Source organism: Lacerta agilis, chromosome 1, assembly GCF_009819535.1.
Source record: "Lacerta agilis isolate rLacAgi1 chromosome 1, rLacAgi1.pri, whole genome shotgun sequence".
Classification (NCBI taxonomy): Eukaryota; Metazoa; Chordata; class Lepidosauria; order Squamata; family Lacertidae; genus Lacerta; species Lacerta agilis.
Window position 1 is genome coordinate 64,532,219 of NC_046312.1, and position 13,691 is coordinate 64,545,909.

General features: G+C 43.8%; 1 protein-coding gene across 5 annotated transcripts in view; it reads left to right on the forward strand.

Moving 5' to 3' along the window:
* Nucleotides 1–816: 816 nt before the first annotated feature.
* SYT9 (synaptotagmin 9) overlaps nucleotides 817–13,691 on the forward strand; it is an 87,305-nt gene continuing 74,430 nt past the window's right edge. For 4 of the 5 annotated variants that reach the window (XR_004426822.1, XM_033151863.1, XM_033151851.1 and 1 more), the window contains exon 1: nucleotides 817–1,271. Coding sequence is in view for 4 of the 5 variants with exons in the window: in XM_033151863.1 (XP_033007754.1) it covers nucleotides 1,124–1,271 (148 nt within the window). In the remaining variant the exon portion in view is untranslated. The remainder of the gene's footprint in view (nucleotides 1,272–13,691) is intronic. The other variant, XM_033151874.1, reaches the window with a different exon arrangement.

Sequence of the window (13,691 nt, forward strand, 5' to 3'; positions counted from 1 at the left end):
GCAGTTGAACCAGCTGGAAAATACTGACCCTATTTTGATCAAATGAAAAACAACCCCATGTGTGGCAGATTTTGTCTGTTTCAGGCCCTCCCACACTTAGCAAAACGAAACACAAAAATGTTCAGTGGAGGATTTCTCACTTCTCTATAGCTTGCGAGTGCATGCCTGGGAAACACAGAACCACCATTTAAAAAGTGGTTGATGAAAAAAACAGGCGAGAGGCTTTGTATGGCTTGATCTTTCACTGGAATAAATAAGAAGGAAGAGAAGCATTTTGGTTCCCATTCTCTGGAAAAATTGTGGTGCTTCCCACTCACAATAGCCTGCAGGGCCCAGTACGTGGGGAAATGGAGAGGCCCAGAAACCAAAGCCTGTGCATTGTACACTGAGGGAAGGAAAGCTGTGTTGCCAAAAGGAAACTTTTTATGAGAGAATTGTTTTTAAAAGCACCAAGATTAGGAATCAGCTTTGTTTTATTTGCCTCAAGAAAACAGCACTTTCTCTTCACGTGGCTCCCCAAGTACTTGAGGAGAATTCCACACGCAGGCAGCCATTGAGTTGCGCTGCTCTGCTCCACGTGTGTGTTTGGAACGTCAGGTCTCCGGGGAAATGTTGTTCCAGAAAAAGAAAGGTGGGGAAAGAAATGCGATAGCTGACAATCTTTGGGAAGGGGAGACACGGGGAAACGCCGAGCTCGCCTCAGCCTGGGCGCTGAGAGGAAGGAGGCGCCTTCCCTATTGGCGCCGGGCTGCTGCAGTGAGGCTCGCGGCCGCCAGGGAGAGCCGTTCGGGCGCCGCCTGGAGCCGAGCGAGGCGCGGCTGGCTGGGAGCCTGGCTTTGCGCGCAACTGGTGGCGGGGTCCTCCTTCTCCTCCTCGTCCGGGCGGGGTAGTAGTCACGCCCGGCGGTGGCGGCTCCTGCACAGTGCCGAGGCCGGCCAGGCGAAGTTGGGCAGCGGCGAGGAGGGGCGGCGTTGCTGCTGCTGCTGCTCCCTCTTCCCAGTATGCCGGCGTCTCCCCAGTTGCCTCGGCGGCGGCGGCAAGCGGGAGGCAGGCAGCGGCAGCCGAAGAAGCGCGTGTGAGCGACCGGAGAGCTCCTCTCCACTCACAAGGATGCTGGGGGGCGATGCCTGGCGGCAGGGAGGACGAGATTTGCCAGAAAGCGCTGAAGCTGCTGGTCGAGCTCTGCTCCGACGGGACGGTGGAGAACGACCGCTGCCTCGAGTTCAACTACTACCTGCGGGACAGCGGCAGACCCCGGCCCACAGACTCCGGTAAGCGCCGCGATCCTGGGTGCCAGGGTTGGTGGGTGGCCGGGAAGGAACTTCAGTGGGACAAGGGGCTTCAGTTCCCTCGTCGGAAATCTATAGGCGTCCATCGCTGGCTGGGTTTGGATTGGTGGCGCGCGTCAGTGATCGCCCGATCCCATCCCTCCATTTTTCAGAAATCTCCCTCCGCCCTGATTTTGAGACGGCCAGGACTTTACTCCCAAATGGTGAGGCCGGGGTTGATGTTCCCGCCCGGTCTGTGCAGCGAGAGAGCACGCCGTCCTCCTGGACGCAGCGCCCAACCCTGTCACATCCAGGCGCCAAACCCATTGGTTTCAATGGAATCTTACATGCTGATTTGAATGGATGCAGAAATGGATCCTGTTGATTTTCACAGAACTTAACTCTTAAGCATGGCTTAAGGATCATGGGTTTGCATCCTGATATTGGACGTGCTCACTCAGAGGGAAGTCCCTGGGAGTTGAGTGAGAGTTGCTCCCATGTAACACGTGTGTGTGTGTACAGCGTTTTGGACATGGTCATGGGGCAGAGTTAAGGTACCATCTGTGAACTATTTTTAGATCCTGTGAATTTCTATTGCTGCTGTAAGACCAGCAGGTATGCAGGACTGTACGAATAAACACATCTCCAGGAACCAAATCATGGCTGTGGCTCTGGTTGAACTCAGAGTGGGACCAAAGGCGTGTTCAAAAGGCATCACATGCTGGGTAGCTCTTAGGCTATTCAGATCTTACAGGAATTGTTTCTTTGCCTTGCTTACACGCGCACGTGCACAACAATCAAATAAAATGTGACAGAGCGTTAAATTGCTCTTCTATATCTCCTACAAGTAATATAAGCATTTTACAATATAACAAATCTCTGTATCTTTGGTTTCGTTATGAAAATCAGCTGGCAGCAGACCTTGTTTTCTTTAAAACATGTTTCTGGTGGGGGGGGCTGATTGTATTGGGACTAATGGAGCAAAGGAATGCTACCACCGTTTAATTAGTTGTAATCCTTTCACTGGATAGCTTAGAAGTTGCTTGCTTCCTGAGCTATTTGAAAGCTAGCAGCTAACTTTGGTAAGTTCATTTGACCAGGATCAGGATTTAAGTAAGGTGGGCATGCTGAATTGTTAAACTGATAGGTGCTTCTGTTCTGTCTTGAAATGACTACACTGAGCTCTGATCCTGAGCATACTTGTTTGGAAATAAGTCCTACTGAAATCACAGAGGATTGACTTATGCATAAACGCACTTAAGATGTTGCAGGGTGGGAGGTAGAGGCAGGATGTTATACTTTGCAGCAGATGGGTTTTTACATTATTGCTTTTCTTGGGAACAATCCTATACTATGTCCCACAGTAGCATTTTTTATTCACTGACAAGCTTGTTGAGTCCCCTCCCTCTTGTTTCCTACCAGAGAGACTGCATACCAGCCTTTGGGGCTGATTATGGGATTTATGTTGGATTATGTCTTTAGTGCAGTGCCTTTGGTTTCCTTTTGATAAACGTTCTGATTTAAATGCTTCTTTCTTAAAGAAGCACCTCCAGCTGCTTTGTTGGATTCTTGCTTTCTGCAAGAATGTTGACCCATTCTGTGGCTGCTGAAGAAGATCAGAGATCTTCCTGATACAAATACGCACATGTATTTCCCTGATAAATCACCAAAGGCCTAAGCTGAATCTGCGTTGTTTCTGTGTGTGAAATTTTATCTAGTGCACATGCAGCTCCTAAGCGCAAGTCTTTAGTCCGTATTGCTCTTCAACCCATTTGCACTGGAAGCATAACTGTTCGCAGGGCTAGCGTAGATCATGAACCTAACACAATACAGTATGATGCACATGAAGTGCTCTCATTGTATATCATACCTGCCTCGGCTTTTCTGATGATTACTTTACCACTAAGCTGTGAGTATGGGAAGCTACGAAGAAGTGCCTCCTTAGTGGCATTTATACTGTATTCTTCTGAAACTGTGGGTTACTAACTACAAAGTTAATTCTGCTGAACTTAGCGGGACTTCAAGGGAAAAATTCTTGGATCACGCTACTGAAGTCACCCGATTTACTTACAAATGGAGTCCTGCAACAAAATGTTATAGTGTGCCACAGGTATTACCAGGGCCTGTGGCTAAGTAGAATGGGGGGGGGGAGTTAACATTGAATACAGGAGTCCCACCCTGTTGTAACTTGGAACTTGATTCATGTATGTTTTATTTATATTGTTAGTTCTTGGACATTTAAAGGGGAATGCAAGTCAATTGAACTGATGGATTTGGCCTGGAATGAGGTTCCAGAGGGAAACGCAAGGAGCTAGATTTTTATTGCAACCTGAGATGTATGGGGTATTTTTGACTGGAAATCCAAAGCTCTGCCCAGCAATGTTAACAGAAGACTACTGTGCCCCATAAGTTTGCAGTGAGGATGCAATACTGAACTGCACTGCATATTTCTCAAGCCAACCAGCAATGTGGGAATAAGAGCAATGGATAATACCGCAGCAGTGCTGTTGAAAACTGCTCACTTAGCCTGAATCCAACCTTTGATTGGGGTCTAATATTTCTGGACATCACTGAAGAGTTGTTGTAGATCACTCAGAGCCTAAACTGCAGTATTTCACGTGAACTACACTGCAGGCCTGTCATAAACCATTTCCTCATCCACAGCCTTTCCAACTTGCAATATGGTGACAATGAATTGCATTTGGGGAAGGTGGGGTTTGGTGGCTACACTGGTGTCCAATCCTGGTTACACGGAAATCTTGGATTTCTCCATTGGCTTCTTTGGGAAGCTCTCACTTCTTCTGTTCCTAACAACATTTAAAAATAGCTTCTCAGTGTGAACCAGCAAATGAATTCACTTTAGACTATAAGAAGATTCTCTCTATACTTCTTGTATCTGTGTCTGTGTTTCCTCATACCTTTTAGAGGATGAAGGAGAAAGTGACAAATAGACTGAAGGGCAATGGAGGAAAAGACCTAATGATATTACTGTGTACCTTCTACTCTCTCCTTTAATCTTCTTGCCTTGTTTCTCAGCTAGCTGATCAGCAGTTCTTGAAGCTGAGCAGCCATGTCCATTTTCTTTTCCAATTTTCTGTTGCTATTGAGCATACATGTTCCCTGTTGGGTTGTTCTTGGGTTCCCCGCCTGCCCTGAGGGTGCTTTTCTTCTAAACATTTTTTGTACATCTGCGAACCTTGAGGTTTCCTTAAGCCTGCTGATACCTCCTCTTGTGTGTGGATGCCCCCATTTTAGCTAAATAAGAATTGACACTGAACCCTGAATCTTGGAAACAAAGTAAATAATTTTCTTAATGGGGAGTCAGAAGCAAATTAGGTTCCACTGATTTTTCCATCTTCTGTCATCCCCTTCTCCTTGTGCCCTCAATCTTTCCCAACATCAGGGTCTTTTCCAGGGAGTCTTCTCTTCTCACGAGGTGGCCAAAATACTGGAGCCTCAACTTCAGGATCTGTCCTTCCAGGGAGCACTCAGGGCTGATTTCTTTAAGGAACATTACCACTGTACAAGTATATAGTGTGGAATTAAAAATTGGGTCTTTTTGCATCTTTGGGCTAAAGGTGGATCCTTGTTCTCAAAAGGTTCAGGACCATTTGATTTAGTGAATACGACCTGTGACTATGCATGGAAAAGTGATCAATCCATGGAGATGTTTTCTAGATCACCAGTGCATGCGCACTTGTGCATTTGTGGCACATTGACAACATAACAAGAACTAACTTTTCTCCATTTTAGCCAAACTTCCTTGCCTGGTCATCCAGAAGCAACAGTTATTTGCCATAAGCACTCAGTTAATTGGTTATTCACAAACCAAGCTTATTTTGTTGAGCCATTTCTTGCATCAAATTTTATATAGAATAAGTTAAGTTTTAGTGGGGTTTACACAACCTTTTATTTGAAATAATATTAAGCATTTCAAGTAAGAACACTTAAACAAAAAGTTAAACCTAAATTGGCAGGCGTAAAACAAATTGAGCATGGGCTTCACAAGTTAAACTATTTAGTTTGTACTTGGTGTGATTGATAGAAATCTGTCAAAAGGAATTCACAGAAATACCATTTCACTTGTTCTTTGTCATGCTCCTGAGTTCCAAGTGACATTTCTGAGATGTCCAGGATGCTTTTCACTTGGACTGTACTGAAAGGCTTTCTCTGCAGTCCACAGTGCTCTTGTACATACAGCTTTAGCCATATCCTAGTGAGAATTCTGGAATTGCTTCAGCCAGCTGCAGTATAAGTTAGCTGAGTTTTAAAACCGTTGATAGCTTGTAGTTGCAGGCAAGAGGACCCCATCGATAATGTAAGGTGGGGTATAGATGTAATGTGGGGTATAGATTTTACAAATAATGAGGTGGTTATTTGAGGGGGGGAAATGAGGTGGTGTCTCACAAGTAGTATGTGGTTAATAATGGCTTCCAGTGCCCCAGCATGCCCCATCTGCAACAGAAAAAGGATGGAGGCACAAGTCCACCCACATTCATGTGTTTATGATTATAACCTGTTAATAGTACTGCTACTAACATGAGTTTGGCCAAACTGCGAGAGGCAGTGAAATATAGGCGTGCCTGGCGTGCTCTGGTCCATGGGGTCACGAAGAGTCGGACACGACTGAACGACTGAACAACAACAATAGTACTGCTAGTTTAAGAGGGAGGAAAGGGTCAATCCAATTCCTCTCACCAGCAAATATTTCAATATCACAATATATTGCCAGCTAAACAATGCAATACCTCAAGTAAGTAAGTAAGTAAAATTTATTACGGCCATTGGCCCATATCAAGAACAAATCAGACAAGCGAACAAAACATAGAATTTAAAACAACTTGACGTAAGACAATTAAAAAAAAAACACGAGGCAGCAAGACTGCAATTTAAACAATATCAAATCTAGCAACCCATCAAGAACAGCATTTTACTTCAATTTAGTTAATACATATACAGCATAGGGATTCAGTTAAAACTTAATTTAAGAGTTGATTAATAACTTAATTTCTTCTTAATGATACTTAGTATTAGTTAAAGTATCGAAACTATGCAGTGACCCATTTCTCTTTTTCTGGGATAGGACATTTATCAAAAATCTAGCGACTGTAAGAGATCTACTCGGTTCCTCATCATTCAATAAATGAATTAATTTAGCCTCCTGGGTTCTATCAGCCTGTCCTATCAGAAGTGGGGACAGAAATCTAGACCGGGCTGCCAAATAAGCTGGGCAGGAAAAAAGTATATGCTGTAATGTTTCTACGGAACCACTATTACAGTTGCATAGCAATGAGATCTGGCCATTTGAGAGTCTGTTGTCCATGACATTAGAAGGAAAGGCATTAAATCTGGCCTTGATAAAGGCATACCTATGCGCCGCCACAGAAATAGAAGATAAGTAAGATGGTAATTTCGTTATTGGTGCTAACCCCAGGCTTGTTGGTGAACAGGTGCCACCTCCTGTCAGAATGTTAAGCTGGAGATCAACCTCCTTTAGCCTTATATTAACAGCTCTCTTGGCAGGGCCTAAACCCATTCCCAGTAGTTCAGATGGTGATAATCCAAGGGACACCAGTTTAGAGTGTAGAATTTTTGCCCAAGGGCTGGGAAAATTATCTCTCCAGAGACACTGCAGTAGATAATGGTTAGGGAGTCTATACCATAATGACAACCAATAACTAAACATGCGTTTCCATAGGGTGCTTTCAAGTGATGTTATATTCAATTCCAGACGTATCGCCGAGTTGCTTACACATCGGGGTAGTTTTAATAACCGTCTCAGGAACTGGTTTTGGATTATCTCCAAAGGGTTAAGATTTACAAAAGGCCCCCATAATGGGATCGCATAAGCCAATGTGGCGATCACCTTAGCGTTAAAGACTTTTAGTGCGGATGGGATGTGAAAGGCTCCGTCTGAAAAGAAGAAGCGCAAAAGCGCAAATGAAAAAGCTTTCGCTCTGTTTACTGTATAGGTGAGGTGTGCCTTCCAGACCATGTTATATTGCAAATATACTCCCAAATACTGGAATTTAAAAACTTGCTCAATAGGTGTTCCATTTATTTTCCAGTTATAAGATCTCCGGCTTTTGGAGAAAATTAAAACTTTAGATTTGGCGTGATTTATCGTAAGAAGATTGGATTTGCAATATGAATCAAAAATATTTAATGCTCTCCTTAGGCCAACTCTAGAAAAGGATAGGACCACCGCATCGTCCGCATAAAGTAAAAGGGGACAACGATATTGGGCTAGACGTGGGGCATGAATAGTTTCCTGTGATTCTATCAATGGCGTCCTCATGTCACTGATAAAAAGATTAAAAAGAGATGGGGCAAGTATACATCCTTGGCGCACTCCTTTATTGATAGGAACTGAATTTGAAAGGTCGCCAGCAGGGGTAAGTCTCACCCTGGCAGCCGATCCGCTATGTAATTGGATTATCAGCCATAAAAGCCTTCTGTCTATTCCCCATCGGGCTAATTTTTCCCACAATAGTTCTCTGGGGATGCTATCAAAAGCGGCCTTTAAATCAATAAAGGCCGCACAAAGTTGTCCTCTTTTTGGGGAAGAGTATTTTTGAGCTAAGTGATGTAAAATTAGCACGTGGTCAGTGGTGGATTGATTGGGTCTAAATCCCGCCTGTTCAAAGCCAATCAATTTATTATCTTCCACCCATTTTGTAAGCTTTTTTAGCAAGTAACGTGCGTAAATTTTCCCAATTATGGACAGTAAACTGATGTTCCTGTAATTCTCTGGGTTTTCTGGTGCACCCTTTTTAAAGATCGGAATAATAATTGCCTCCTTCCATATTTTTGGAATCTTACCACTGTTGTTCACGGCATCGAACGTGATAGCTAGAACTTTTGCCCACCATTCTGCATGAACTTTTATAGGCTCCACTGGAATCAAGTCGGGGCCAGGAGCTCTACCGGTTTTAAATTCGGAGATGATATCTAAAATTTCAGCTGGGTCAATGGCTGGCCAGAGGGGGAGGTGGTCATAAAAATCGTCCTTTAAATTAATGTTGGTATTTGGTAAAGTAAAGTAACTCCTCAGATAATCTTCCCATACTGGAGCAGAGATAACTGTTAATGGGTATCGTCTAGATTTACTATTAACTAAAGCCCAGAATTGGCGGGAATTCCGAGACTTAGAGACAGCCACTAGTTCCTGCCATCGGTTCGATTGCCACTCCTGTTTAGCCCTTTTTTGCGTTTGTTTATACGCTATTTTTGCCTGGTAATATTCCTTAGGAAGCACTTCCGCTCCAGTGGCCTTGTATTCGTTATAAATGGCACCAAGAAGTTGCCTGGCTTGTTTACATTGGATAGAGAACCACGGGGCACCTATCTTGTAATGAACCCGATTAATCCGATGAGCGGGGACAGTAAAAAAGGACGTAAGGTCATTCAATAAGTTGGAAAATAGATTAATAATTTGATGATGTTGATGCAGGTTTGAACCAAACTCAGGATAAGATTGTATTACCGTCTGATGAAAAAATTCTGAATATTTTTGTGCCTGCGTTGCAGACCATTTAGATCCTTTGACTCTTATCGCCGCATTTATTCCTATGTAGGTAGGGTGCCTTTTTCCTACCAGTGCCCAATCAATCGACATTTTTGCAACTAAGGGAAGATGGTCGCTTAGTTGAACATTTTCAACTTTAAAATAAGAAAACTTTGGGAAAGCCTCTTTAGATACAATAAAATAATCAAGGACGCTGCTCATTGATGAACTTAAATGAGTAAATTCTCCTGGGATATCGGGAGGACAGTTCCCGTTTAGAACTGTTAAATTCAATCGTAAAATTAAGTGATAAAGGAGAGTGCCTGCCACATTCACCCTAGAATCTTTAGATTCCCTAAAAACATGGGTGGGGAGATCAAAAATTAGGTGGTCAGGTGTGATCCACCATTTAGAGTTACTAAGTGAGTCCCAGTTTGCTGCAATACGCGCATTAAAATCTCCTCCCATTACGGAGAGGGCGTTAGGGTATTTAGTATAACAGAAGGTAAGGTGGTCATCCAAAATTCCCCATCTAGAGTATAAATCTGCTGTTTGGCCGCCTGGCGGAAAATATACGTTTGTAACTATTAACTCTACCTTATTACTTAGAATCAGACCTGAGATCGCGTAAGGGGGGGAGGATTTTATAAGAGTAAGTTTAGCGTGCAGTTTAAGTGAAATTGCTATGGCCAAGCCACCTCTGGCACGACCCCCTTTGAGTGATGGGCATGCAGGAAGTAAAAGAAGTTCATACCCATTCATTTCCATTAGTTCATCTTCCCATGTTTCTTGTAACAATATAATCTGGAATAGATTTAAAAACTTTAAGAATTCTGGGTCTGATTTTTTTCCCCTCCACCCAGCAATGTTCCAGCACAGAAATGAAAGTGTAGATTGATCTGTCTGGAAGTATGATGGTCAAGAAGGGAGGGGGAGGGGGTCAAGATTCATGGGATTTCCAGTTCTAACAAACTCAGTAATTTTCCTTTGACGCTTCCTTGGGCAGGTAATTTTATTTATAAGGCCCAAGGGGTCTTCTGTTGAGCCCATCTTCAGGCCTACTGATGTCTCAGAATCATCCCTCATTTGATGATTTGCCCTGACGTCTGTTGGCTGTACTGGTTGCCTAGAAGGAGCTCTCTGCATAGGCACTGGTGTATTATTCAGCACTTTTCCTGATGCGGATGAAGATTCTTTCAGTGGTTGGGCTGGTTCAGCTGGTTCTGTTGCCGATTCGATGATGTCTATGGATGTATGGAGCCTGCTCACATTTGAAGAGAGTGGATGAATATGATTGCAAGGAGACACATCCATACGGGGCACTTTATATGGAGAGCCCAATTCGAGATCATTAAGCTCTCTCATTTTGTCCCAAGCAGATGTTGTGGCCCTATTGGCCTCAGAGGGATGTTTGGAGCTTGGGTCTGGTGGAGAGATTATCGCCTCCTGGTTATGAGAAAGTGGGTTCACCTCAGCAACCACCTGATGGCAGGGTGGAGTAGACACCTTCCCAACCCACAGATCCAGCTCATGATGGTATGGAGCACAGTCAGGGATGTTTTGTTTGGGTAGTTCCAGCTGTTCCTTCGTCAGTTTTGCCAGACAGAAACGAAGGGTATCAATTTTGTAGAGTATTTCGTTTTGAGCTTCTTGTGTAAGAGCACTATAAGAATGAAGTAAATTATTATCAAAGCTGTCAAGGATGATTCCCTGATTCACCGCATACATAGGTTCAGAAGAATCCAGCTTTTGAGGGACCTTAGCGGCCAAGTCAGTGGGATGGTTAACGGTTTCATCAGCCGAGATTATGTCAATTAGAGCGTGTTGGTCAACCTTGTGTCGGAGAGAGTTTGGCAAAATTGCAGTTTGAAGAAAAAGTGGAGTTGGAGGTGCTTCATTTTTAAAATATCTTGATATTCTTACACCACTTGTGATCAGATGTTCTCTGCATTTATACACCAATTTTGCCAGTCCCCCGTCGCAAAATGTGACCACCGCTCTAGCAAGGAGTCCATTGAAATATAGATATTCCACTTGGGCCAAATCAGTAGGGTTATTGAGGATACCAGGTATGTAGATCTTTAGAAAGTTCAGTAGGTGAGCTTTACGCTCTTCTTGTGACAGAAGACCTGGGGGCTTAGGATAGTTTGATAGAACAAGCTTGTTTTGGTACAACACCAATTTCCAGTTGTTATCTGTCAAAGTCCTCCTCTCAGGGGGCTTGGTTTTTTCTACAGATAGAACATGGGACCATGGGTCTTGGATCATAAGGTCTTGCTTAGAGTTAAGTGTTGGTCCAGGTGCTAAAGGTTCCAGGCATTTCAATGCAGCATCAGTGCGGGAATTTGTAGGAGGTTCTTGTTTGGATAGCTTGCTAGAAAGGTGTTTCTCAGTCTCCCCTCTGGACCTGGGGGTTGTGGTACTCTTGAGGAGATTAAAAAGTTTTTTAAAATCCATTTTTTTGTAGCGCCCTGCCTTAAAATTTTTAACATTTTTGCTCTTTTTAACATTAGGAGGTCTCCTTTTCAAGGCAGTAGTCCTGCAGGAACTCTTGGACTTCCTCAATGATTTGTTTTTGCAGGTGGTAGGGACAAAATTGTTGTTACTCAGTCCAACAATCACTCTGCCTGGTTCCTCACAGGAGGTTTTACAGATATCTGTCACTATAGTAAGGATTTTTGTGCAGGTAGTTAGATACGATTTAATATGCTCAATGTCCTCAGTTAGGAGCATAAGCCATTTAATTACAGGTAAATCCTCATCATTTGTCTCTGTAGATTGGAACCATAAATCTTTTGGTGTTTTAGAGTTTCCCGAAGACAGTTCTGAAATTTGTTTTAACATTAATTCCTCCAATTTTTGGACTCGGGATAGTTCAGGAGGAGGTTGAGGATTAAGTCTCTGTTCCGGGAGCAATTCAGAGTCTGCACCAGGTGTACTAGAGGTTACTTTCAACTTTATCGACCCAGGGTTTTGACATTCCTCAACATTATCCTCTCTCTGCACTGCCACTGCCAGCCCTTCATTGTGGCTGAAGGGAAACTCCATACGAGAGGGGGGAGTTTCGGTTTTCTGCTGGTTCTCAAACAACTCCACCTTATCCCTCTTCTTGTGGAGCCGAGAGGATTTTAATTGCACTTCCCTTGAGGCAACTCTTTTGGAGAGAGGTCTTTGGTTACTCCTAGGGAAGCCTGAGGTTTTACAGCCACTCCGGGTTGTCACCATTATTTGATTGTTTACAATCAGGTTGGTAAGAATCTCACTTCAGTTCGTTAGCTGAGATAATAAAACAGTAAAGCAGGGAGTACATGCAGGGAAGATAAAGATGAAAAGCGGTCGCAGCTTTGGAAGTTTTCTTAATTACCGTTCGGCCCCGACGCTCTCCCAAGTGGAGGACAAGAAAAACTCAAAACTAAAACTTAAAACAACCCCCTTAAAAACCTATGACTGAAATTTAAAACTCAATCTACACTTACTTAAACAAATAAAAATAAAAGTAAAACAAAGATAAAACCTAAGCAGCAGATAAAAACAGTATAAATCATAAAAACAGACCAGTAAAATACGGAGGTCAGAAGGGAGGATGTTGATAGTCCGCCATCTTAACTCCCTTCCAATCGGATGTGAGGGCGATCTGGCTGCGACATCTGTCACCCCATTGATCGCCAGGGTTGATTCGGCTGATCTGGCTGGCTAGGCGGGTGTCCCCTTCCTCCCTCACCGCTCCATGTGCGTCCCTCCCGAAGCTGCGCGCTCGGTGGAAGAGGACGACCTTCCCAGATAGAAGGAGTGTACCGTTCTTCGGTCAAGGGTATACGATAGCTGCGCTCCCCTGCTAGAACCTCCAAACAAGCAATACCTCAATATATCACAATGTCTGAAATAAGGCTGGGGCTTATAATAATATGGGGAATATTTTTTTAAAAAAATCTAAATTTGATGCGTATAATTAAATGAAAATTTACTCAGTGATAGCATGCTTAACTAAACCATTAAAGATTTCTGGAGAACATATTAATGTTCTGTTAAGGGTTTTATATACCCATAGTAATACCTTGAACTTGGCCCTGTAACAGATTTGGAACTGGTGTAGAGCAGTGCTAGAAAGCCAGGTCTAGGTGCCACATGTCGCCTGAAAACTAGGTTACAGATGGCCATCCAACCCCTGCTTAAAAACCTCCAAGGAAGGAGAGTGTATCGCCTACTAAGGGAGTCCTTTCCACTGTCGAACAGCTCTTCCTGTTGTTTAGACAGAATCTCCTTTCTTGTCACTTGAAACCATTCATTCGGGTCCTGCCCCCTCCAGAGCAGGAGAAAACATGCTGCCTCCATCTTCCATGTGACACCCCCTCAGATATTTGAACGTGGCTACTCTATCTCCTCTTTTCCAGGCTAAACAGACACAGCTCCCTCAACCATTCCTCACAAGGCTGGGTTTACAAGACCCACGATCATCTTGGTTACCCTCCTCGGCACGTGTTCCAGCTTGTTAATATCCTTCTTAAATTGTGGCCCCCAGAACTGGACACAGTACTCCAGGTGTGGTCTGACCAAGGCAAAATAGAGTGGGGGCTATGGCACTATATTTCTGTTGATGCAGCCTAGAATAGCATTAGCTTTTTTGCTGCTGCATCACACTGTTCGCTCATGTTGAGCCTGTGGTCTACTAAGACCCCTAGATCCTTTTCAGAACAGAAGCTGGAGCCAAGCCACACTGATCTTAAAATGAAGAACGGAATCTCCTCCCACAGCACTGTTGAGGAATTGCAATAAGCAAACCAAGTTTCTTTATCTGCGAATAAGCTCCACGGGGCATTAAGGCACACACTGTGCCTCTTGCTAGGCAGAGTAGAGACCCTGATACCATGCTTAGCTGGATATCGTGCTGGGTCTCTATTCAGCCTAGCAAGAGGCAA